We start from the raw sequence: 27,616 nt of genomic DNA, 5'->3' as shown, positions 1-27,616 counted from the left end.
TGGCCTGTTTTTACGGACAATCTGAAGGCAAGTTTGAAAAGTGAATTTATCTTCAGTGTTGATCAAAGGGTCTTTCTGAGCTGTGGAGTTATGGCATCAGGAATGAAGTGGGTAGTATCTTTTCTGGCCACCTTTGATTCCCACAGCAGACTTGTTTTTAGACGAACTGGGCAAGCTTTGGCAGCAGCTTGGGCCTGTTTCAGATCGATGGTGGGGAGTGTTGACGTCAATCTTTTGGCAAAAGATTTTTAAATAAGGTTCAGGTTTGTCCTGTGGCTGGCCAGGAACCTGCCTTGGCCAACAGGGGCTGGCCATGCAGGCAAATCTTTTGGGGCTGTGTGTTGATGGCAGGCATCCCAAATTGCCAGAAATGTAGGGCATGAGACTTGTGTATTGGACCATGTTAAGGAGTGCCCCAGCTGTATGGATCCTTGGGGCAGGAGGCCCTGCTGTGAGAAGCAGCTGGCACACGGACCCCCTGTTTAATTCCAACATGAAATAGGAAAAATTTGTTTGGATTCTTTTTCATCCATGAATAATGGTGAAAAAGAAGGGCAAGTCAGGAAGAATTCTGAATCATGACTATTTCCCACCCTGAAGAGTTTCTTCTCAGCCAAATCCCAGTTTTAAACTGATTTGCTTGAAGGCATTAAAAAAAAAAAGTTGTTTATCAGCAGAGCATGTCTGAAAATTTAGGCACATCTCTCCAGGCTACTAGCATGGAATTGAATGTTCCCATGTCAAGCTTGTAATCAGCTTGTTAGCTATTGTAAAAACTTTATTATAACCTCAACAAATAAGTCCCAAGAGCTCAGATGTCTTGAGTAGCTAGAAGAAGAATTATTAAAAAAATGTATTTTAAGTGTTGTGCTTGGATATTATTTTCTTTTTTTCACTGTGGTGCAGGAAGGGAAAGAGTTTGGAGAGGAGTAAGGGGAAAGGTGAGAGAAGTTATGACTCTTGAGCTAGTAGTAAAGTTTAAAGGCTCTGAAGTCCAATTTCTCAGCTTTAGTAGTATTTTCTCAGTAGAAAATAGTGAAAAGCACTCTCTGAGAAATCACTGGGGAGGGGGAATCTGTGCCAAAGAAAAGTCTTAGTTTGCTCAAACCTCTGAAATAGTTTGAGCATATACTGAACTGCCCAGTCCTATGGGAAGATGGGGCAAAGGAATGCAGGATGGATTCAAGAACACTCAAGACTCACTTTCATCAGATCTTTAGTTATTCCTGATGTGGTTTTGTGGAGGATTTCTGATGCCTTTTCTTGTGACTGAATCTCTTGCATCATAAAAAGGCTAAAGAAAGAAAATGCTGTGTGTATCATTATCTACTGATAACCCTGTAATTGCAGGTCCCCCTTCCCCTGTAAAGGGGAAATTCTTATGGGTAAATTAACCAACTGCATTCATATGTGGGCCCAAGAGGACATTTTTAAATATAAAGGAAAAGAGGGATGTGATTTTGATTGTCTCTTTCTGGTCCCTGCTGCCTAAGGGCTCTAATTAGTGTCACTTTAACTTATAAATACACAGCTCAATTTGCTTATTACTCAATAATTTTTAGAACTATTCCGCTGCAGAGTTTTAGAAGTATTTTTGTAGGACTGAGTCAAAGTTTTCTCAAAGAAACCTAAGAGATTGGAGTATGTTGGATCACACTGGGAGGTGGTTGGAAGTCCCTATTCCCTTTGGCACAGGCTAGTGACTTTTAGTCTGTGTTGTTTTTTTTTTTTGTTTTATTTTGTGTGTGGTGTGCTGGGTTTCATTTTGACTTTCTTTGTTTTTGGATTTTTTTTTTGTGGGGTTTTCTCAGTTTTGTTTTGTTTTGGGGTTTGTTTGGTATATTTTTCCCTTTTATTCTCTTCTCCCTCTCTCCTGTATGTTTACAAAGAACTCTGGTTTCTAGCACCCTGATAACTGGTAGTATCCTGAACAGCATCACTTCCCATGCCCATAAAGAGCAGGCTTCAGCAGGCAGGGAACCCTCAGCTTTGTGACATTCCTTCTGGTGGCCATAGCAGACTGCTCTCAGCAGGCTTTGGGATGCTGTGAGGGAACATGGTGTGCATCTGTATGCAGTGGACCATATCCCTGCGAGGCTGGGGGTGTGCAGATGTCACAGTCAAGCTGATTTTTCAACTGTGTGCTAAAAAGCAATTCTGTTTCTACTCTTTCTTCATTCCATAGCTGCTCCCTGGCAGTGCTCTCCCTGCAGCTCATAGTATTGATACCCTGGTAAGCCAGGATGGAAACTCACCCTAGTGCAAAAACAAAGAAAAGGGAGGATAAGAAACTTATTTCCTGTGCATGCCCTTGAAGGGCTGCTGAAGTAAGCGAGGTCTGGCATCTGTAGGGACTGCAGGAGCAGACCCTGAAGGTGTCTGTAGCAGTCACCCTGCCATGTTTTTCAAAGGTAGCAGAGTCAGCTTTGCCTGGGCTGGTGGAGCTCAGCTTTGTTTGCAGTTTCCTCTTGAGCCTCCCCTCTTCCCAAGGCAGCCCTGCTGCTTCTGGCACAGCCCACATTCTTTCCCTGGTGGAACATCCGCCGACTCTGGCTTCCAGGATGGTCAGACTTTGTTTTGAACATGTGAATTTTGTGGGAAGGGAGAGGTGGAGAATAAGAGGGTGGGGGAGGCAGTTACCATGAAAAATATCATGAGGAAAAACCAAATCAACTCCTCCCTCCCCCCATCTAGAATCCATCTAAAATTAGAAGTGCCATTAACAATACATCAGTCTCTTGACTTTTGTGTTTCTGGCACTCGTGCTTGCAATGGTCAGGACTTTGTATAACAAAATATCCACGGGTTTTTTGTAACATTCACATCTTGAATGTTTTTCCCTCTTGAATCAGAGATCTTTTTGCCTTAAAAGCACATAGAACACTCTGTGTTTATGATCAGACTGTCGAAATGTCAAGGCTAATTACACTAGTGTGTTCCCAAGTGCATAAATGCATCTTCTAAAGAATATCCTGTTGAGATCAACAAAATAAGATATTGGCATGATCACTTGCAAACTGCTTTAAGAAAAAATGATAATAAGAGGATGGATCCAAATATCAGGAAATAGAGATGGAAGAAACCTATTAGTTCACCTTATCCATCTACACTGGTGCAAATTACTGTTTTTATGTTCTGTGGCAGAGTGATTTCTTTTTTGGTCAGTCCAGTCCCAGGTGTTTGGAAAACTGGAGCCTCCAGTACTTAAAGCACTACTTTCCCCCCGTTTTGTTCTGTATTTCATCCTGTTCAGTTCTATTTTTGAGCTATAAACGTTGGCCAGACATTGGGATTCAAGTTTGTTTCCAAATCATCTGGATCATTTACATTCCACCTTTGAAAGTGACATAGGAACCGAGGAGTCCAAGCCTCACTCCAGTGAGTGTGACTTGGCTTCTGTGCAGATATAGTTTCTGAATGCTTGGATCCCTCAGCCAAGTTGTGTTTCCTCTGTCCATTTTTAGATAGTTTAGAGTTTGATTTCTGTTGTGTCCACTGCAGGGTGGCACTTTCTCACAGGATGACTCTTGGGATCTCTTCCAGGGGCTGCTTTGTACTGGAAGCATCCCTGCAGCCAGGTGATGATTGTGCCCCTCAAATGAGGTTGTGGGAGAAAGGAGCATCCTATGGCGACCTGCTAGATTTGAAAAGGCCACTCATAAGATGAGGATTTTGTCATGTTGGTGGAATTTGAAATCTGTTGCACATAAGGGGACATTGCATTTAAATCATATTGGAAATGTATAAACAAAAGAAAATATTCCCCCAGGTTTTTACAATATGTTTCTAAGCAGACACACTGGCTTGTGGTGACTGAATTTATTTTTAAATTTTGGCTTGAGATTAGCAAAGTTTTCAGGATTTCTTTAGTGGTAGTATTGTACATGAATTTTCCATGTTACATGAGGATTTAAGAAATGAAAAAAATTCTGGTCTCTTGAAATAGATCAAGGCAACTGACTGAGGGAAATATTATGATTAATATAGTCTAAGGGAAATATTATGATTAAAACCCCCAAGAATTTCAGTTAAAATAACATATTCTGAATATGTTCTGACTTCAACATTCATAATTCTGTTCAAGCTTCTGAATAAAGCATAGGATTTGACTAATTTTAATAAGAATTACATAAAATGTAAATAAAATACTTAGGTTTCAGTTATTTGGGTTTCAGTTATTTATTTTTTAGTAACTTTTTCTTGATCTGGTGGCTTTTGTATTTTTGTTTTCTTATGTGCCTCTACCATTCTGTAGTGATGAACTTGTGTGGTATTAGTGGCAGTAAGGTTTCCTCTGAAGTTTTGAACTTGTTCAAGGGTTTTTGGTGAGTTAATTTTGGACTAACTCTGGTGCTAGTCAGGTGCCATCTGCCCTCCTGCCGCCAGGGAAAGCAAGAGGCTGGTGCCAGAGGACTGTGCCAGTGCCATGTGACATGAGTGCCCATCAAGTAGCGCTCATTTGGCGCATCCCAATCGCACAGGACTGAGGTGGCAGTACACAGCCTTGTTTCTGCACCCCTGCAGAGTCTCACACAATATAATGGGGCTCCAGCTGGCAACAAAGCTCTGTGCAAGCATGTCCATTGTGTGGCTGCTGCAGACTTTTTGATACCGTGGAGTCTGTTCCTTTCAGAGATGTCTAATACGTAGCTGCAGTTGTGGAAAAAATGTGAGTCTACAAAATGAGCCAAAAATCTGTCCATAAATAAAAACAGAAAACTTGTCATTTATGTAAATTGCTTACTACTGAATTAAAGTTTGGCATTTGACTCATTTTAACAAATATCTGGAGTTTGAAGGCAAATGCTTATCTGTAGAGAAAACAAAATCTTTTTACCTCACTTTCCTGAGTGAAATTCATCCATGTAGCTTAGTTCTGTTCATGTTCCCAAAGCACTTGGAGATCGTGAGATAACCCTCTTGACCTGAAGAAGAGAAAGTGTCAAGGCAAAAAGCCAGAGTTAATGACATGGGTCAACTAATTACAACAAGGGTTTGCTGTTCCCTGGTCACTCTTTGACCTCCATTATCCTTCCTAAGTGTTCTTTGGATCTTTAGAGCAAGGTCCCTTTCTTGCTCTACAGGCTGAATCTAGACCCATCCTCAACTACTGCTCCATTGCAGGTTTTGCATCTCCACCCTGGTGCCTTGTCCCTGCCAGCTGCTTTCAGAAATGGTTCATGTGGAGACAGGGGGGTCAGTATGTACAGCAAAACAACAAGAGAGGGATTTGTGACATAGAACAGAGGCTCCACCTATCCCTCTGTCCTAGATCTTAAACTGGAGTGGGTGTGTATAATTGAGGAGTAGATGTTATAGCCAAAGGAGGAGGCAGCTGTGTGAACTGAGCATCTCATTCTGAAAAGAGGATGAAGTCAGAACAAACTACATGGTGACAGATGGCCTATGGCAGAAACCAGATGGCTCAGTGAGTCCCACCACTCCTGTCATGAAATAGCAAGCAGAGGAGAAACCCACAGTGTAGCCCAAAAGGTTGTTACCCTCTAGTGTGAGGGCCACTCATGGTTTATAAATGGTGTTACACTTAGAATCCCAGTCTCTGGTGCCTGATTCATAAGCCAGCAAGGGCTGCTTGCTCAAGGGTTACAGATCTGAGTCCCATCTTCTACGAACACATCTATATGTGGCTCATCAGCTAACGTGCCTCAGTGGCTTTCAGGCCAGGCTGCCTTACAGGCTGTGCAGATCTACTTTATCAGGTATTAATACTCAGTTGAGGTCTTATCTAATGAATTGTATCGGTAGATGAGCACCACAGCTGCTTCAGGGTGTAGGATTATTAGCAACTGGCTGCTTGGTTACAAATGTGTGCAGTCTCTGTTACCTGAACCAACCATTCTTTCCCTCAGTGCTCCACCATGGAGTTGAGAGCTGTCATCAGGAGCCTGCTCTGACCCCACAACAAGGCAATGTGCCTTTTCCAGGCACTCCTGCACTCTTTGCCCTTCCAATTCGTGATGTGTGGAATTGTTAAAATATCAAAATTAACAATTAATGTGTTTTGCAATTCCTATTATGTCTGCATTTGTGATGTCTTGCCTCTTTGTATCTTGGATGTAGTAAGAACTATCCAAGCCTCGGAAAGCTTAAAACACAAACTGAGAATGATGTGAAGAAAAGCAGATTTATAGCTAAAATGTCCCACAGTTCAAACCCCATCTGGTTGGTGTGCTGTCCTGGGAACGGATTTCAAAGTGGTTCTGAAATGCTAATCTAGTACTGAAGTTCTGACCTACTGTTTTGTGCATATGTGAACACATGAAAACTTGCTGGGAGGGATTTGTGTATTTTGTACATGGGGCTTGTATTTTTCTAATTAAAAGCTTGAAGTTCTGTTGATCATTAGGGCAATATATTATCCCAATATATAAGTATGTGCACCTTCTAACAGTGCATTAAGTGATGCCACTAACTTGTCAGCAACTTAAAGACAATACAGTACAGATGAAATAGCTTTGGCTGGCACTTAGATTAAATGGAGAGGTTTCCACTTTGTCATTAAATCTGGCACAGTAATGATAGTGATTAAAACCACTAAAGCTTGAAAGAGTAGACAGCTTTTTTTCTCAGGAGAGGCTGAATCTGAGAGGAAACCAGGGATCAGAATTCCTGTGTTGAATCTGTTGGACCATGGAAATGTGTGCCAAGGGTAACTTTCTTGTCTAGGAGTACTGAGTTCAGTGTGCATCTTCTGCATCTCTCATCTCAGACACTGCCCATGTTTGAAATGCAATGCCATTATTTCTGATACATCTGTACTAAATGTGCAGAAATGAAATGTTCATGTTTAAAACATTTGCAGGTCTGGTTTAGTAATCGTCGTGCCAGATGGAGGAAGCAGGCAGGAGCCAACCAACTGATGGCTTTCAACCATCTGATCCCTGGAGGATTCCCACCCAGTGCCATGCCGACTTTGCCAACGTACCAGCTCTCTGAGCCCTCCTACCAACCCACCTCCATACCCCAAGGTACAGTAGCCCACAGATACTTGTTAAAATAGTGTTATTGGGGGGGTTTCCTGTGCTCATCCACTGTAGAAATATTTTCTTTTCTAATGAGTTGGCTAATTTAGGGTCTGACTCAGGCAGGATCCTGCAAGCCTGTTTATTTTAGGCATGTAAGAACTGAGATATGTTTTGCTGCAAGAAAGGGGTGGCTCCATGGGAAGGGTGCTCTCCAGAGAAATAATCACCTTCTGCCCAGCAGACATGCAGCTTTGGTAAAGTGATGGACACTCATCCCTGTCCTGCCACTGCACTGGCCTCCTTTGCTGGAAGTGTCTGGTGTGATGTAGGGGACATGTGCACTCTGTCTTTGTTGTGACTATCATTGATGGAGCATTGGAACTTGTGTAAATACTCTGAATATTTATCTGGGGGTGGAAAAAACAGCTATTCAGACCACCTTGTTTCAAATCAGTCAGTAACCAGTCTCAATCTCAATTTTTCTTAATGTTATCAGAAATTCTGTGAACTTGCGATGGATTTGAGTGGGAGGGAACAGACCCTCAAATCTAGGCTTTGTTAGATTTTAGTATTAAATAAAAACCTTATGAGTGAGATTTTATAAAATAATTTGTGTCCTCTTATTGCTTCATCCTTGAGATTTAGATCCTAACTCTCAGTGGAGGTTCTAATTGAGGGAATTTTTCAAAGCCCAGGGCTTCTCCTGTCCATTGCTTGACTTGATACAAACCGTGGTGGGATTTCTGAGCTGTGAGCAGGAGGGGAAAGCTGGTCCTATAAGTAAATAAATATTTTCCTTTATTTTTATATATAGACATATTAAAAAGATATTGCTGACAATATGTGCTCACTAAGGGTTGTCTGAAAACCGCATTCCTCTTGTTATGGTATTTACAGTCTGTTTAAGAATTTTTGTGTAAATTCACAGGCTGGTTAAATATCTAACAAAATTATAGATTTATTTTTCTACTTAACCAGTATTTAGATGCAGGTTTTGATGCAGTTCTCTTAAGCTGAGCTTCACATAATGAACTTATTATGCCAGAATAAAGGAGGAAAACATATCAACATATTTCTTCTGCTTCCAGCCGTGTCTGATCCAAGCAGTACCGTCCATAGACCTCAGCCTCTCCCTCCAAGCACTGTACACCAAAGCAGCCTCCCTTCGAACCCCGAGAGCAGCTCTGCCTATTGCCTGCCCAGCACCAGGCATGGATTTTCCAGCTATACAGACAGCTTTGTGCCTCCGTCCGGGCCCTCCAATCCCATGAACCCTGCCATTGGCAATGGCCTCTCACCTCAGGTCAGTCCTGTGTTTTCAGACAGAGGATTTGCTGTATACCAGAACCAAAGAGTCTATTCCCTCAGGCCACAGTATAATGAATTGCCAAATTTAAACCATAATGTATTCTTTATATAAGCCACATGATTTCAGTTTGCTAGTTTCCTTTTTTTTTTAATTTTTTTCCTCTTACTGGCTGAATAAAGAGTCATAGCTTATATTTAATTTCAACTGATTTATAATGGAATCATGCAGACTTCATATTTGCATCCAGTTGTCAAGCATTTGTAATGCACTGCTCTTCTCCTGAAGATCCATGGCTAGGTACAGAAAACAGAGCTTGTATTTTTTCTGTGAATAAAATATCTCATTAAAATAACATCATCAAGATTTTACCAAGTTGTCCAGGAAAATTATGGGTGAGTTGCATGAGAAGAGTTCCAAGGACTGAGAAATGTGTATTGAGATGAGCTGTAATCGAGTTATAAATACATAAATTAGAAGTATTACTGCTCTTTGGCAATATATAAATGCATGAATACCATAATTGTTTTTCTAATTTGCGTGAGCTCTTTTAAGGAAATCAGGTTAATAAATCGCCTTGATAATTGAGTGTCAAAAGATTGGTTAAATTTTCTTACACATGGCATCTGTCTGAAGCTGACATTATTAGTTAAAGCTTGAATAGATGGTAGTTTATTTTATTAGCAAGAGCTTTGCCCAGGTGCTTGGAAAGAGATGTCCACTAAATTCTGAGGAGTCACAAAGAAGATGCAATCTATAATTACAATCAGGAATCTCTTCAGGGCTGAAAGTGAGAGTTTTAACAGCTTTATCTGCTTTCTACCCTTTTTTCCTCTCAGTGGTTAGAAAAACAGGGAGAAGCTCAGAATGACACAAATGAAAAGTGAAAAGACAATTATACTCAATTACACACTAATCACTGACTATCACCACTGCCTAAGCAGGGAGAGGGCATTCTAATAGGCAGAAAATGAGATTTTAATGGCACAAAGGGTGGCCAAAATAACGACTCGTATATCTTTGCCTCCTTCGTTTTCTTCAACTTGTGGTTTGCATCTCGGGAGTGCAGTTCCTGGTTCCTGTGCAACGGTGATAACTCTGTGCAGCTGAAAAGTTCAAAGGCTCTGGAGTTGAAAAGAATGAATAACAAAGGCAATGAAATAAACATTTTTGCCCAAAGGCAAAAGTTCATAAACCCTTTTTTGTAACGGTAAATGTAATTAAGATTCACAGATTCCTATAGCATGGAGTGTGGTACAAAACTTCATGGCTTGAAACCTCAGGAAAAAAATGCCAACAGAAAAACAAACGGATGTACTTCCAACAAGACTTGAATAGATTTTGTTTGAAAGAATTCTGATTTCTAAATGCAAACTTCAACAAAATCCATGACATTATATTAGTTGTTTCTTTTTTTTTTTAATGGCTAGTTTCATAGTGTGCAAGGCTTCCAAATTTTTGACATAATTATCTATCTGGTTTTCAATGTTAATCCATAAAAGGTAGTTGTTAGTGTCAGTTTAAATGTGTGTTGGTTCTGGCTATGGAAAATGTGATCTCTTTTTTTCCCCTTTCACAAAGCTTTTATTGTCTGTGACATAGAAGTGGAGCACAACAACAGTAAAGAAATCTTGTGATGGCTGGGTGAAATGGGACAAAAATGTGAGGCCAGGTCTCCTCCTGCCAAAGTCTTGCTGATTTGAGGTTTGATGTAATCAAAAGGGGATTCTGCACTTTTTTACACCTAGCTCTGTCTTTACCCTAGAAGACTTCTGTTGTTTTATAGTTTGTTTATTTGTTTTCCTTAGACTTCTGAAGCCTTTTTCTAACCCAGTGCTTAGCACGTCTGGCTGTGTCCAGCAGCTCTACCAACAGGTACAGCTAGGTTTAGGGGATGCTGATCCCTTTAAAGTTGACATCATGCTTTCATTGCTCAGTGCATAGAGGAGATTACTTATATCCATTTAGATTTGGAGCAACTTCTTGGCAACTAAATGATTATCTTCAACAAATGTTAAAAATCTTCCCATCAAACAAACAAATGAAAAACCCAGAACTGAATTCATGTGGCATTGCCAACAACTCCTCTATATCAGTTTTGGTGCCTAAACAATGAGTTAGAGACATGCATAAAATGTAGAGATGTATAAAGTGACACATTCAGATTTTGTTTTTATATAATGCAGTAATACAGCCTGAAACATGTAAATTGTGTGCAACAATTTGTGGGACTGTAGCAAACCAGTGAAACTCTTGATGCCCAAAGGAGCCTGAGCTGCTGGTCACAATGTTGGTGTGTGAAATGTCCTTAGTTGTGGGGTGTGTCACTGAGCATCCCCTCTCCATGCTTCCTCAGGGCTCTTCCTGAGGTGCTGGAAGGGAGGCTGAGGTAAGGTAAAGTTGAAAGCCAGCTCTGCATTTGGGGTTTCATGAAAAAGGGAAACAGGAGTTTTCCTGCTGAGTGGGCATGTTGCACTGCCCTGCCTGCGTGCATGGAATTTAGATGAGAAAGAGAGAGGGTCTATTTACTAGCCTGTGCATTTTTGACCACAATAAATCTGGGTGTGTGAGCAATTAACATAATGTTTCCACCCATCCATGTGTCTCTTGCTGGCAAGTGCTCCTGAAAAACTGAGTCTAAAGCTGAATTTGTGGTGACTGAAGTAGGGAGGGGGAAGGGGGGGGCTTTTGTCTGAAGCCCAGATAATATTTTGTGATTAAAAAACCCCATCCTTAAACATACACAACAAAATCTAATACTAAGATACAACAAAATCTAATACTAAGATACACAGGATCATATTCTTAGCAGACTTAAACCTCTCTCTCCTCTTCGTCATCGATTTATTACAAATGGGGGTCTGACACAAAGACACCAGGGAAGCTTTATTTTCTCTGTAGAATGGAACCATTCTACAGAGGAAATAAAGCTCCATCCAATGGTTCTAACTTTTTTCTTTAATATGATGGACAAATATGGTGTTTAAGGCAAACACTGGTGAAGGTAGAAGATAAGCAGAGACACCTAGGGTGATGTTATTTTATTTTTATTGTTTTACCCTTGAATTTTGGCATGAGAAGGGATTGTATTTCTCAGTTCTAGGAAGAAAAACGCTCCATTACATACGTGTCTTGCAAGCTGGGTGTTGAAAAGTTGTTGATCTTGTTTAAGAATAAGAGAACAGAAAGGATTCCACCTTGTTTAATACTTTTTAACGTCAAGACAAGATTTGCAGATACCCTTCAGATGACTGATTATTCTCCTTGCTCATCTGGTTTATTTATTACTACCTGGATGTGGTGAGAGAACCTCTGTCTTGCAGGCATGCAATGGGTTGACTTTTGCTGGAAACAGTCAGGGATTAATGTCTTGGGGAGATGGCAGCCTGGAGTGTTTGTATTTCATGAAAAAGCAACTCAACTGCAAGCATGCCATCTCAGCCAGGGCTCTTTAAATATAATGTCAGAAAAGAGATTATTAGTGTGTAATATATGTAAATTGCATATTTTTATGTTTTCTATGCCTATTATGCAGCTTCTTGCCTGTCATGAATACATTTATGGCAATATTGTATTTCCTTTTCAAATCGGGTTTTAGTTGCTCAGTGAATTTTCTTTTAACAAATGTTTTTTAACTCAGAATTATGAGGGGATAGCATATCTGGATGTTAATGTATGTACACAGGACTTAAACATGCTTTTGGATTGGCATGGCACTTTATGATTAGTGGCCATCACTGGCTTTTTGCTGTGAAGCAGAGCAGTGACTGCAGAAACATTTGTCTCCCACCTGCAGGTGTATGGTCTTGGTGAAGGGCAGATTGTTTTAAAGACAGGATATCAGTATTTTGAACTGCTTCATTTAAGATAAGGAAAAAGGCTTTTCCAGTGTACATCAGCATCCCCTGACCTCCTCATGTGCTTTTTATTAGTGTCAGAGCAGCAGAGTTTGCCTACACCAGGTCAGGCAGTTTGCTGGTTTGGAGAGTGCTGCTCTGGCTGCTGTGGATCCAGGTGGAGCAGCAATACTCTGCTGGGATTGCTGCTTTGTGATTTTGTGTGCTTCCTGTATTTAACTTGTAGGATACTTAACCTGTAGGATAATCCAGCCTTAAACAGCATTTCAGTTTTAAGATTTTACTAGGAAAAGAACAAACATGTGTAACCTGTCTCCTGCTAGGCATAATTGTTTTTCCTCCTTGCCCTCTAGAAAACTTCTCAGATCTACTGTTTCCTCTTCCTTGCCTTCTCCCCCCCATAATTGAATCAAACCCGTAGCTTTAAAGGCTGCAGTTTGAAAATGGGAAGTGGATTGAATATTGAATTGGCTGTGTAGGAGATCATAACAGTCTTTAACAAAGTTTGCAGTTTCATGCCATTACCTGGAGCTCAGGAATAATCTTGATAAGAAAATCCCAAACTTTTCCTTGAACAGTAGTAAAGAGGCAAGCTCTTTCAAGGTTTCTTTCTTCTACTGTCAAAACATTTCACTGCCTGAGTTTAAGAGTTACCCTGTAACTCCTTTTGGTGAGGTGGATCTCAGGCACTGGGCTTCTCTTAACTCTTTGAGAGCACTTGGTTTTCATTAACCTGATGTATGGAACCGATGGCAGCTGTCGAATCAGTTAGATATGTTCATATTGTCTTGTTAACTCTGTTTTTAGGGGAGGCACAGGAACCAGGGCTAAAAATTTTCATTCCCTCATTAAGAGGGACAAGAGCAGGGGAAAAAAAGCAACTATTAATTCATTATACTTTCCCCATACCTTCTGTTGGATTACCTTGAGCTGGTTGCCCACAAAAACATTTCATTTGGGTTCAAGTCCCACAGCAATGAGAAGCTCATTGAAGATCTTTGGCACGATGCACTTGGCTTTGAGAGCTCTTTGCTTAATGACTCAAGAACATGAGACAAGGCATGGATTCCTTCGTAAGAAAGTTAATTCACATGATATAATCTTCATGAACACAAGTTTTTGTTCTTTTTTCTTTTTTTAAAGTTTGGATAATGGGGTTAATTATTTTTTGTTTCTCTGAGTAAAATAGATGAGATTTAATAGTATTGTAGTTGTTACTGAGTAAAAATAACTACAAGTATTATTTATTTTGCAAATATACTCATATTTTCTATAATATATAGAATATTTTATATAAGTATACATTTTTAAATAACATATTTACTAAATACATTAATATAGCAGAAAAAATAAACAGGTGACTGTTTAAGCTGTATCTTTTTGAATGCCCACCTTAACTTTTTTCTTTTGGTTAGTTTTGCTTTCAGCCATAACAAATCCATATATCCCAGTTGTTGAGGGAAGGTGTGTGATAGCTGAGCTAGTGACAGCTGGGTTGGCGTTCATAATAGCCAGAATCCTTCTTTTGTGTTTGGGGATGAATAGAAGGTGGGAGGAGGAGAGTTCACAGGAAAGGAGCAACCTAATACCAAATTTAGGCTTGTTTTGAATTCTTTTGAGTAATATTGCCATAGTTGAGCATTTAAAGTCACGAGACTCCAGTCTCTGGGGCTGCCTGAAAAAGCTGGGAGATGTTTAATTGCATAGATATGCTTATATATTCATAAATTATATGTTCATCTTTGAGCTTTGTTTTGCCTTTTCAGTGATCTTTGGTTTTTTTCAGGGGCTCAAGAATTAGCTGATCTTAGAATTATTTTAGTGATGTTACCAAGTTCTGGAACTCTGTGATATAGCACTTTAAAAAGACATGAGTTTTGTGACAGACTGTAATAATGTGTTGAAAATTGGCAATTATCTGTAGGTAAAAATGTATTTGATGAAAGAATCAAGTTATCCTCTTAATGATCCTATATGAGGATCAGTGTACCTTCTCTAATTCAGTGTAGGTATCAGTGATACCTGGTGGTGTGAAATCAGTATCATGTCTCATTGATGAGAGGGTCAGATCATCAATGCCCAAAGTCAGTACCTTTGCTCTAATTTTCATTAACCAAGTATGTGGTTGCCAGCTCTTGCCGTCTGGCAAAAAATTGCTTTCTGTCAGGTTTCTTGTGTTCAATAGAAATATTATATATATAAAAGGGATCAGCAGTGTGGTTCTAGGATCCTATAGCTATAAATCCATATAGCTAATTAACTTTAATTAATCCTCTAAAATCTCTCATTATAGTGAGTGATAGCAATCCTTTTTGTGTTCTTTCTTGTGCAATATTTTGTTTTTTGAGAGATTTCTCTACAGTGAAGAGAGCTAACAGCAGGTAATGCCATTCATCTCGGAAGGAGTTTAAAATTTTCAGTGTTAGTGATGAATGAGGGTATCTGACCCACATCTGTTTTACATTAGAATGGAACATTGCCCTGACATCGTTAGGAGCATTTGTCAAGATTCCCTGGACAGAGCTTCTGTAAATTACATGCTGCAAATGTGTCAGGGTCAGATAAGAGGATATCATTAACTGTGCTAAAGTTTACTCATGGTTCTGTCAGTTCAACTTAATATGTTAACTGCCAACCATTTTCCTTGAGCTGTTTCATTAAATCTTTCATTCACAGGAGGGGAAAAATAGTATCACTGTACCCAAAAAAATATTGCACATGTTCTTTTCTCATAAATCATATTAATTGCAGGCATGGTCACAAAGCATATTAAACGCAAGCATGCGTAAATGAATTAAAACATATGAGAATTTTATTGTGCCTATGGAGGGTCCTACATTCTCAAATACTAACCATGTTAACAGCCAGAATGTTTCATTTCAATAAAATAAGCTTTTTTTTTTAGTTTAATGGCCCTTATTTTGGTGATAATAGAAGTATTTTCCAGCAGCTGATAATGGACCAGACATTGTGTTCATGCCTTTAAGGCTTTCATCCCTCCAGTTCTCTTTCTTGATGGTACCCTCAGCTGGTGATTCTGTGCTGACTCCACCAGCAAGGGATTTGTCCTACTGAATATTTTAAGTTGCTTCAGATGTGTTCTAAAAACTTCTCTGCAGACTTTGGTTGTAGCAGTCCACTGTGTTCTGTTTGCTTATTCCTAATGTCACCTTTGTTTTCAAATGGAGTGATTTCATCAATTATATATTGTATTTTATTGTATAAGCACAAAGACTGTGCCTTAACCTTCCTGTGTGTGTTTTGTAAAAGGTGAGAACAAAACATATGTAGCTAAAAAACTTAAATTTGATTTTGTTTTTTGCATTTATGGTAGTTCTACTCTAAAACTACTAGAATAGTTATTGTATCACTTTAATGGGGTGTTAGCTCAGCCCTTGGATTCTGGGTCAGTGAGGCTCATAATTACTAATTTAGCTTTCCCAAAGTGATTTAAAAGGAAGCACATATTTTCCAGTAATTTGGATGGTATAGAGATTGAATAACTTTATTTTCTACCTTAACTATTATAAAGCAATCCTACCTTAGAACTATTCTGCTTCATACCCACAGAAGATGTGAGCTGCAAAGTCCAGATCCTTGTGTGTCTCCTGTGCAGCTAAGCTGAGGGTGCTGAGCATCTTGCAGACATGGCCCGTTAATGGATTTCTAATTGATTAGGTGAAAGTTAGCCATGCCCTTCCTGTAACTCCTTGTATGGGTGAGAAGGTCATGGCACATACCGTAGCAAAGACTCCTGCCCTGAGGCTACTTCCCTTGGAGCTTTCAAAACAGACATGACCAAAAATCGAATTATTTAGATACTAATCAACTGCAGGATGATTCTGAAGGCCTCTGAGGAAGATATTTCTGGGAACTTGGTTACTGTTCAGACTTCAGTTTTCTCCAGCTCAGAGACAGACAGCTCAGTCAGTTCAGCTCCAGAATATTTACTAGGTGCATGTCCACTTAATAAAATTTTGCCTAATTATTTTCTAATTAAAAAAAAAAGTTGAAGTAAATCTCACTAAATGCTAATTTTCATTTTGTCAAAGGAAAGAAATTTCAATCCAAATAGAGTTGCTAATGGTGTTTGAGTGGCATTTGAGATTCTGTATGGACCCGGGTTTAAATTCCAAGACAAATCTCCAATTTTAAAATAGCTTCCAATCCGAAAGTTTTTGAGCTCACTCTTTTTGCTGGCAAAGTCCAAATAATTTTGTTTTGGGTTTTATTCTATTGAAAACATTAAATTAAAACAAACCTCTAGTTGAAATCTGCAGTTGGTAAAATAGTTATTTACCCAAATTAGCAATTGGTTCTAAAAGTGCTGGCAGCCAAGGCAGTGATGTGAGAGCCCTGAGGCAGAGAGGAGCTCCCCCGGGACATGGGGAGCTCAGCCCAGCCCCTTCTTTCTGCTCTTGAACTTGGAACAAAACGTGGGGAAGTCCTGCAAATATCGGTGTCACACTGGCCCTGCACGGCAATGGAAAGGGTTGTGCACTTGAGATTTCTGATAAACCCCTGTGCAATTTAAACTGTAGTCAAAACCATTATACTCCTGCCAACATAAATATTTCCCAAAGTAGTAATTTTCAATGTAAATGTTTAAATGTTTAAGTTATCCTTTTTTTTTTTTTTTTTTTTTTTTTTAGTTCTTTCTCTTTTAACTCTTCTAGTGTTAATTTCAAAGGACAAGGATTAATATAACCTGAATTTACATAGGTTCTAATGCTGTCTCCTGCTGATGCATGTCAGGTCATTAAGCATGCTATATTTTGGACCATATCAAATTCCAAAGTTATAAGAAAAATACTTGGAATTTCTGAAACAGAAATTGCTAAAATAATAGAAATTTTGAAGTTTTCACAACGAATTTTTAGAACAAAAACTTGAGAGCTGAGTATTTTCAACTTTTTGGGAGTTTTGGCACAAAATGATGTACAGATAACATTATTTTTCAATCTGTGGTGATTTCAGAGTTTTTTATTATTAACAACAACAATTATCTTTTATTATTATTAATTATTATTTATATATTTATTGTTATTTATTAACCAAAATTATTATATTTTAACAACTTTTGGGCATTGAATGTATTTGTTGAGTTAAATGGAAAATATCTTACATGCTAAATCCAAATTAATCTTGTTTTTATAAACAAAAGTTTATAAAAAAACTTTTAAAAGTTGTAAGATTTCAATATCTGAGCGCAGTCATTGCATATAATTTGGAATTTGTTTTTGCATGCATACTTCAGTGTGTGAAACATTCAGCTAATACCACTGGTTAAACTCATGTTTTTCAGCCCAGTGAATCAAAAGTGAACATTCCAGTGCTATATGCAGTAACTGAACTTCTTTCTCAGCATTTTTTTTCCAGTGAGATATCCTGGGTGTATTTGATGCAAACAGATTTTGTGTTTTCAATGCAGGGATCTGAGTTTCTCTTTCTGAGCTACTCTGTTTCTACCTCTTGTTCTTTTCCTAATCAGATGTGTAAAAACTGGACACGTCTTCTTTCCCACCTAAATCACTATATCTGGACCTTGTTTCATCTGTTTATTAAGAAAAAACCCCAAACCAACAAAAAAAGCAAACAACTCAAAGCTGGAAACATAAGCTCCCTGCAATAACAATGCTTTTTAGTTTGTGATGGAAAATAAGTAAAATTTCAGGAGGAGCATCAGAACCTCAGGAAACAGATCTGGTTTTAATGAGGTTTAATTTAGTCTATAAAATATAGACTCCATTTGTAAAAAAACTCTCTTTAGTTTATGGCAAGAATTGATGCAAAGCAAAATGATTATCAAATAGCACATGTCAGATAATTGTAATGCCTTTTTGGAGCAAGAAGAGCCTGTAAATTATCACAATATGCAGTTTTGGCAAAAGTTGTATGTCACCCATCTATTAGAAGCTGCAGAATGCTTGTCAGGCTCTGAACTGCAATTTATTTCAGCAAAAAGTAAGCAAATCTCAGTCATACACTTATTTTCAAAATGTTCTACAGTGGTGTACCAGGAGAGGAAATGTTCACCAACTTGTAGTGGGAGAGATTTTTGAACAACAAGAACTTTTCTCTGTAGTTCTGTGCTTGAAAATGCAGATGCTTTTGAAATTATTTCTTGCTCTTCTACTGGAAATGATGGCCTGGGGGGGCTGGGCTTTTATAGGCACAAGCATGTATTTTCCAGTAAACTCTTTTCAGCTACTGATTTCGTAACTGTCCCTGTAGAAGCAGTTTAATAAAGGAGTCACAGCTGACTTGAAGTTGCTCTGGAGTGCCTGAGCCTTTCTGTTGTGTCCTCTAACTCAGATGTTGGAATCAATAACCGGTGTTATAACCAGCACTTTACTCTGGCACATTCACTTCTTTACAGCAAACAGGGCATGCAGCAGTGGGGGTACAGCTGCTCTGCCCCTTTGCCTACCCCAGAACATCAGGATTCTGTGGTGTTCTTTGTTAATTCCACCAGTAGTGCTACTGGGATATGCTCCAAACTGATTTCACTGTAATCGTTGCTGATCTTGGAGAGGAAAATTGTGTGAGCTTTTTCACAGCTTTTTATGTTTGTAGATCATGCAGGACATTATGGTTAAACTTTGTTCTCTTTTTGTTCTCTTATAAACATCTGCAGAACTCCCAGCTGGGGCTGGGATCAGGCACTCTAAAACCATAAAAGTTAAAAAAAAATGATTCCTTATTTGCCCCAGTATTGCTTCTTATTGCTTGCTAGCCATCAGATTTTCTTTTGGGGGATGATGCAACCAAATTCTACTTCCTCTTGGGATTAGCTACTCAAAGCACAGTTCAAGTATCAAGTCTACCTGGTTTAGGAAATCAAATTATAGATTTGAGAACTTCTGTGGTTCTGTAAGCAATGGAGTTCTTAATCTATTTTAACTCTTTCTATTTTTCTGCTTTCTAGGTAATGGGACTCCTGACTAACCACGGTGGTGTGCCTCACCAGCCCCAAACTGATTATGCCCTGTCCCCTCTAACTGGGGGCCTGGAGCCCACCACCACTGTGTCAGCCAGCTGCAGCCAGAGGTTAGAGCACATGAAGAGCTTAGACAGCCTGCCCACCTCCCAGTCCTACTGCCCACCAACCTACAGCACCACGGGATACAGCATGGACCCCGTCACGGGCTACCAGTACGGCCAGTACGGCCAAAGTGAGTATGGCACATGGGCACTGGGAAGGGCACCCAGCTGTCCACAGCCTGAGCTGGCTGGCTGTCTGTCTGTCTGTGAGGAAGGGAGTTCTGAGCAGAGATCCTCAGGGCTCACTGCTACTTCTCCTCAAAGCCATGCACTGGTGAGATAGCTGATTGTTCGAGCAGGATTTCTGCTGCATAATTATTTTCTTAAGTGATGTCAACAACATCTTGATGTTATTAATTGTTGAGACATGAAACCTGATTGCCATTAGGTAAAACATAAGAGTTGTCCAAAATGAAATAACCGCTGGCATTCCACTATTAGAAACACATGTTCTTAATGAGGTCAGCTCAAGAATCATTACAGTATATAATCCCAGATACATAGAGTTTTGTCAAACTTGTCCTAGGAATAAAAATATTAGTCCCTTTCCTTTGATACATCAGTATTAAATATGACATTGTCAACCTGTAGTTGGCATGGCCCCATGCTGTGAGGTTGTCACAGCATGACTTAAAAAGCTTCTTTTGCTTTTTTGCAGGTGCCTTTCATTATCTGAAGCCAGATATTGCATAAATGAACTGTCCACTTCAAGTTAAAGCTGGTCTTGTTTTCCGGTCTCACTCCAAGGCTTGGATATGAGGGATCTTCTCAACACAGTGCAGCCTAAACTGGGGCAGTCCCACTGAGAGAAACAAGCTTGTTATATTCTCTCCAGTCATAGCTTTTAGTAGACTTTTGAAGGCTGGACAAAGCTATACAGAAGACAAAGGCCAAAAGCAATAATGAATAAATGTGACATGCTTCATTATGAGTGGGTATACAAAACAGAGCAGTATTTAACATCACAGCCTGGCAAACATTCCATTTTTTTGTTGTTGTTGAAATTAATGTGCATTGATTGGGACAAATGGAACATTTTGAAACTAAACTTAGAGCAGTTGAGCTCTGTGTACTCTGACTCATCTGACATCCAGTGCTGACTTTAGTCTAACTTTAAAACAGCTTAGTTTCTGAAGCAAGGTTGGAAGAGCCTCTCACTGTACACACTGGAAATTGTCATCAAGAGGAAATGTCACCTGTCCCTAGGAAGCTGGATAAGTGTGAAAGACTTCCTGAGCAACTCATTGGTTACCCTGCTGTGCTTTGTAATCACCTTGTCAATAAATGTCACTCACAGGTTTGGCTTTACTAAGAGAGGAGATCTTGTGTAACATGAAACCCAGATTTTACCTTTTTGTATATGTTTTCCCAGTGTGTTTTACCTTTTTAAACAAATATGGGAGACAAAAAACACCACCAACAACGCGACTGATTTTTCATAACTGCCTAGCAATGTGCAATACTGTGTACCTCACACAAACTTTGGGATCATCCAAAGTCATAGATATAGAATCAGAACTATATTTTTGCAGGTACTTTTATTTTTGCAGTGCATAATTCCTGATGATAAAATACAGAAATGTTGCAGTCTGCTGGATTACTGAAATCCAGCTTGCTAATCATGATTTAAAGGTCATCTTCAGGAAACAATAGGAAGAAATTACGTTTACATGTTTTTTAGTGCTGTACAGGACACAGACAGAGATGGACCTGTATTTGAGACATCTGTTTAAATTATACAGCAATATCCAATATAGACAGTATAATTATAGGAACCAAGGTTTACAAGAAGTTTGCATCGTGACATTTTAGAATGTCAATAAATTTGTGTTTTGTGATGTTGAGAGGAAGAGGACGATGGAAGGTGGGATTATTTATTTCTCTCTATTCTTGGAACAAAGAGGGAGGCAGAACACAAATACATTCCTTTTAGAGTTAAGGACTATGAAGTAGTGAGTTAGACTAGGTTCAGTACAGAGGTTAGTTCACACAACGGTCTTAAGGGTAATGGAAACATGAAATATTATCTTTGTGTTGCAGCCTCTACAACAAAATGTGTTGTAAAAAAAAGAAAAACCCAAACAAACAAAAAAAAATAAAAAAAAGAAAACAAAAAACAAATGTCTTTCATGTAAAAAGTTCAGTAAATATTTACTATTTATAATGAATAAACATTATGAAGACTTTCAAAGCACTGATGATTTTGTCCTAAAATGTAGTATTGTGATAAATACATTGATACATTTTAATCTGAATATCATGAAGAAATAAACCATGTTATCTTCGATGCAGCCTGTGTTCATTATATGAGTGTATTCTGCACACATCCTGGGCTGGGGGGGCTTGGGCAGCCTCTGTGCCCAGGTGCTGCTTGTGTGCCACGTGGAACTCTGTGTGTGAGATAATAAACTTTGCATTTTCTGAGTGCCGTGGGTACCAGCAGTACCTCTTTCCAACAAGGGAAAAGCCCTTACCATGCATTCAAAATGAAATATCATAGGTTTAAACTCAGCACAAGCAGGGCAACTGGGATGGCTTCAGAAAATGCAGGGAATTTGTAATCTGTTATGGGTGGTATCTGTCCTAAATTATATTTTTTTTCCTTAGAAGCTTCAAGAATTTTTTAATAGGCCTACACACAAACTGCTTGTAACATGGAGAAGACCCTTCAAAATGGGTGGAGTAAATTTTAGTGCCAAATCAGTGTGCAAGGGAATTTTACTTACCCTAGGCTTGGTGAGCATTTAATTTCCTCACTATTTTGTAGGGGATGTAACCACCTTTAATTTCTTTCTGCCTTTTTTTCGGTGTGCATTTTATTTTTATTTTGTTCTTTTGAGTCTAGCCCACTTCCATTGGAAAAGGAAGGAATACACTTCTTGAACAGAGGGACATTAAAAATGGAGAAGAGATTTCTTTTTTTCCTTTCCAGTTTCTGTTTCTCTGATACACTTTTTAACTTCTGAGAAAAGTGAAATTTAAAACTCTCTTATTAACACGTATTCCCTTCTCCAAACTTCTTTTCTTCTGATTTTTTTCAATGTTGCTTCCCAGGACTTGGCCCTTGGCAGGGGCCTCACGTCCTTGCTGCACAGGCCATGTAAACTATCTCCCACTTGTAATCCCTTTTCTGTAAACCACTGGATAGAATCCTACTTGCTTGCACAGTTTGGAACCGGGTGCTCCTTCCCAAGAGGAGTGTACCCTTGTCACAGGGTGATTGAAAAATGTCACCTTCCTTTCTGTTCCAGCAGCTGCAGGGCCGGGCGAGCTGTGATTTCTCCCCATTCCCTCAATCCCACTGAGGTGCTCCACTGACCTCACATTAGGGAATTTTGGGCATTTTAGCTGCTCCATCCTCTTCTCAAGGGTGCCCCAAGCACTTTCCTGTGTGAGAGCCTAATGCAGAGCAGGAGAGATTGGAAACGAGAGATAGGGAGGAAAGGCCCTGTCCCTGCCCATGGTGGGGGGTTGGAACTGGATAATCTTTAAGGTCCCTTCCAACCTCAACCATTCTATGATTCTTTGAAAATCACCCATTCTTACAGTCAAGCCATGCAATGGAGAACTGGGAGGAGCTCTTGTCATGGGAGGGGAGGAGCCTGGGCAGAGAGACTGAGCAGTATCTTGGTTTATTATGTGCTGCAGAAATCTTTGACAGAGCTATAAGGATAACTTGGGATGCTGTTGATCCATTCTTGTTATCACTGTCAAGACTGAAGAAGTTCTTGGGAACCACATGAGCTTCTGGGATATGAATCCTGAATGCTCAGAAAGTCAAAGGGGAATGAGCCTGATATGGATATTGCATTTGACAGAAAAGCCATGCAAAAGTTGGGAGGAATGTGCTCACAGCAATAGAGTCCAAGAACCACTCACTTATGAGTGCAGAAAGGGCAGGTCTCAGGGTCCCTCCTCTTATTTTTCTGCGTGTGAGTGTGCATATTTTACAAGATGGAAATAAATCACCACAGCTGCTTAACTAACTGTCATCTCATTACAATTGGAAGCTTTGAGAGACAGGTTTTCATAAAAAAATTTTTTCTTTGTGTCACAACCATGATTTTAAATTTATTATTAAGTCTTCCTTTATCTAAAAATGACTTCTACTCCCATCATAATACCCAGTATATGCACTTTGCCATACTTTAGTATCTCTTGCTATTCCTTTATGCAGGCATTAATGAATGAGTTAGGAAAAGACTAATTTTTAATGACACCTATTATCCTTTTCCCTAGATATTTCAGTATTTCTTGATTAAATAAAAGCTAGAAAGAAACATTTTTCTCCAATGATCTCACAGGGTTTTCTGCTCAGTATTGCTCAAAAGTCTCCATCCAAATAACAAATGCTGTTGAAGTGTATCTTTCTGGGCTACTTTGAAAGGCACAAAATGCCTATCCCAATCTACAAATCTTCACTGAAAATAGCTGATTGTCCAACAGGTTCTGTGTCCTCAGAAATCTGTTTCTGCACCTATGTGGTATTAGAGTTAGGTTTTTAATTCCTAGGTTAAGGTCTGTGCAAATTCAAACACAAAATATCTGGCTAGAGTTCTGTATCTCCAAAAGTAATGAAAAAATATAAAGCTGCTTAACTTTGCAATTCCAAACCCCAACCCAAATTATCACATGCTACTAATATTTTTTGGTAGCAAGGATGTCTGCATTTCTCAGAAGTATGGCGGACAGCAGCATGTAAACTATTTGTTATGTCTCAATTCTGTGCTTTATTCTCGCACATTTAAGAAATGCATTATCTCTGGTTACTGCTGATGTGTAAAGCATACATTTTTGCTGTTTTAGTAACCATGAACATTCTCAGCATTTGCTATCCATAAAGTTTTCTGGCCTTAAAGTTTATAAAGTGGATTACTAGAAGATACCTTTTTATGAAATAAGAAATTAATTTAAGGCAATATCAATGCGACCATCAGAAACCTGGAACAGCTTGAATTTATAAACTTTTTTGTATTGCTCACTTCAATGTTCTGCTTAATTGGAAGGAAACCTGAATCCTGATTAGAATCCCATTTTAAATTTATTTTCACTTTTCCAATAACATCTAGATATTCCCTGGAGCAACTGGAGAGTCCTAGGGTTATTCAAAGAAGCATGTGAGTTGATTTGAAGCTGTTCAAGATATTTGTCTATTGTAAAATAATAAAACTTGCAGTCTGCTTCTGTGGTCATTGCAGGTAAGAGGCCATTTGGCATGTCAGATTTTCAGTCCCAGCACTTCTGGGCAGCTCATCACAGGCTGGGAAATTCTCATCAGTCTTGGGGAGCAAAATGCCACAGCTAGAGGATTAGTCAGGTTGAAAAACTTACAGGTATTTATCATACAAACAGGCTTCAAAATCAGGATGTGTACACAGTGCTAGTGTTTGGCTCTGTTTTGCCATCGTGATTCCCACAAAAATACTTTGCAGTTTTCACACAGAGTTTAAATCTTTGCTTAGTGCATTTACATGGCCTCAGAACCAGTGGCTGATTAACCCAGGGTGGCTGTGGACAGCTTGGGCACTGCAACATTTTGACATGCACTGTTTATTATTCAGCTACTCAGGCAATGTCATGAAAAATCATAATAAAACTAGGAAGACACATCACATTTGACCTTTGCTGAATAATTTAATAAAGCCAGCTTGATACACAAATATGAAAGAGCAGTTGCTGGTAAGAGCGGAACTATTGCTTCCTTGTCTGAGAATTGGAAACAGTTCAGAAGCTTTATTAACCATTCAGTGTCTTCATCCTCAGCAAAGTTTGTCCCTTAGGCCATAACCAAATGTTAAGCTACTTGTTTCTCCCCACACTCCCCTCCTTTCAGTGCTCACATGGGTATCTTTGCTTATGCTGTACACAATTATGGTCTCAGTTCTTCTCATGGCTCTGAACAATTATCCAATTTTTTTCCTCACAGACTCAGTTTTATTTGCACAAACATTTTTCTCCCCATATATATGCATTTATTCATAATGATCTCAAATGTACATACCTTTAAAATTTTAGCTTTAAAAGGGTGATGCTTACAGGTACTCTGCACACTCAAACCGTGATGCTTTATAATTCAGAAATTCTGAGATGGAAGAAATGTTTTTGGAGCCACTCTCATGTGAGTGTCCCCACGGTCAGTACCAGAATAATTAGTATGGGTACAAATCTCCTGAGTGCTTTGAAATGCTGTTTTGGCTGTATTTATCCTGGGGAAGGGTCTGTCGGGGCTGGGGATGGTGTGGCTTGCAGGGACCACCTGGTTCTGCACTACATGAGCCATAGGGCATCACTGGGGTCTTGCCCCTCTGTGGAGTTCATGACACAGTGTTTGACTGAACCCTTTTTCCACCGTCCCCCTCTGAAGTCTCCAGGTGGTGGAAGACACACGTTGCCCTCAATATCATGGTTTCTCCTCATTGCATCCTTTCCCTTGTGGCTCTCCAACAAACTTGAGTCCTGCCACTCTGAAGGTGTCCAACAGCCACATCTTTTATCCCAGTGCCTGCATCAGTTCAACAGAATTTCTCTTTCCCTTGCTCTTCCCAAAGACTCTGACCGGCAGCACCAGCACCAGCACCAACTACAGCGCTCCCAAAAAGTCACATCACTGTTTGATCTGGCACTGAAACCTGAGGGAAATATTTGCACAGTCATGGCTGCCTGACTTGAAAAGGGGATAGTGAATGTGTGTGAAAAGTCAAGGTGGAGCTCAGCTTTTCCTTTAGGCCCAGAAGGGTTTCTGAGTGCAGTGCAGTGCAGCCATGCCAGGTGTGGGCTGGGGATGGTGGGGGGTCAAGGGGAGCAGCCAGAACCTGTCCCTCACTGTGGAAACCCAGGGCACTGGGATATTTCTGTCTGCTCTGGGGTGCCCTGACCCTCAGGGGAGCACTGACTTTGACCCTCATTCGTGGAGAAAGTTTTCTAGACTTCAAGATAGACTGGAATCCACAAAAGTGTGAAACAGATAATAGAGAGTAGTGTAGGTGTATCACTTGGTGAGAATTTAGGTTTTGGGATTTTTAGTGTGTTGTGGATGGAAGCAAGATGGAGGACACAGGGTGTCATCCTGGGTTTCTTCTTCATGCTTCTTCTTCCTTCTTCTTCATGGGTTTGGGTGACATTTTGTAATCGGGCAGAAAAGTCTGCACTGGGGTCTCTGTGGGATCAGTTATTGGGTTAAAAGGGAAAATTATCCAGGTGTCAGTTCTTAATTGGATAGTTTAGTCTTAAAAGACCTTGGAACAAGAGACTGTTGGCCATTTTGTGCCTTCTAATGAAAAGCTGCCAAACTCACAGTAGTGAGACTGTTTTACTGATGAGAAATAATAAACACCTGAGTCCAAACATGAATTACTGTCTCAAGTGCCTTCAATCCAGACCCAGGGAAACCCACAAGTGGGACCCCACACCTCACCAGCTGAGAGGAGCCAGCTGTGAGGAGAGCACAGAGCCAGTGCCAGGAGCAGCTTGTGGCCTGCTGGGCCTGGGGCCCATCCAGGGCCAGGCTGGGCTGGAGGTGCTGAGCTGGGCCCGGTGTGTGGCAGCCATCTGGAGCCTCTGGTGCCAGCATGTGCAGATGCCACGTGCAGCGGAAACAGCTCCGCGCTCCCCGTGGGTGGGTGCAGAGACAGCAGGAACCCTGCTGGGAATCCTCTGAGAAACCTGAGGGGATTTTTCTGCTGAGGGTTAGCCCCAAATATGGTTTTCCACATGGGTGTTGCTGTAGAGTGGGTGGGAGGGAGATGGTGCTGTGGCCCCTCAGTGTCCCTAAAAGTGCATTTTTCTCGTGTGTGTGGGGTCAGCAAGGAGTGGCTGAGGGGAGCAGCCAGAAGTGTTCCCAGAGGTGCCGCCTTGGGGCAGAGCTCAGTTTATCCTCTGAGAATGGCTGGGAACAGCGTGTGCCACTTCTGGAGTGGGTTCCTGGTGCATGGAGCACTGTGAAAATGAAATCCCCTCCCTTTCAGGTGCTGCTGGGACATGGCAGGGCTGTGCCAGTGCTGCAGAGGTCCCAGGTGATCCATGTGTGAGCAGCAGTGGGCCATGGTGGGCACCAGGATCTCTGGGGCTTTGCTCTGTCACTGCACTTGCCTGGCTTACTGCTGAGAGCCTGTGCCTTAGCCTGGCTTTGGTTTCAGAGCATTTTGTGGAGCCAGCCATGACCCAGACTGTGCCTGCTGTGCTGAGACAGGGGGGAGCCTGGGAGGGAGGTCTCTGTCCCAGCCAGGTGCTGCCCCTGGGGACAGGGACAGGCTGCAGGGCTGGCTTGCCCTGCTTTGCTGAGAACCAAGCACAGCAAAACCACCTGTGAGGCTCAGTAAAGGTACTTGGTTTGGCTAAAATAACCCTGTAAATTCTCTAAATAAATCCTGGGGTTTAGAGAGGCATCAAATTTGTGGCAGAAACCCTTACCACCTCCTTTTGTA

The 27,616-nt window shown here is 40.2% G+C and overlaps 1 protein-coding gene across 2 annotated transcripts in view; it reads left to right on the top strand.

Annotated features, from left to right (window-relative positions):
- The window catches only part of PAX3 (paired box 3), a 74,814-nt gene extending 53,330 nt beyond the window's left edge, over positions 1–21,484 (top strand). For both annotated transcript variants that reach the window (XM_036388362.1, XM_036388363.1), the window contains exons 6-9: positions 6,824–6,989; positions 8,075–8,289; positions 19,078–19,324; positions 19,852–21,484. In XM_036388362.1, coding sequence (XP_036244255.1) covers positions 6,824–6,989; positions 8,075–8,289; positions 19,078–19,324; positions 19,852–19,886 — 663 coding nt within the window. In that variant the 3' untranslated portion in view covers positions 19,887–21,484. The remainder of the gene's footprint in view (positions 1–6,823; positions 6,990–8,074; positions 8,290–19,077; positions 19,325–19,851) is intronic.
- Positions 21,485–27,616: the final 6,132 nt, after the last annotated feature.

Source organism: Molothrus ater, chromosome 10, assembly GCF_012460135.2.
Source record: "Molothrus ater isolate BHLD 08-10-18 breed brown headed cowbird chromosome 10, BPBGC_Mater_1.1, whole genome shotgun sequence".
Taxonomy (NCBI): Eukaryota; Metazoa; Chordata; class Aves; order Passeriformes; family Icteridae; genus Molothrus; species Molothrus ater.
The sequence above is the reverse complement of the archived record's forward strand: the minus strand, read 5'-3'. Positions and strand labels throughout refer to the sequence as shown.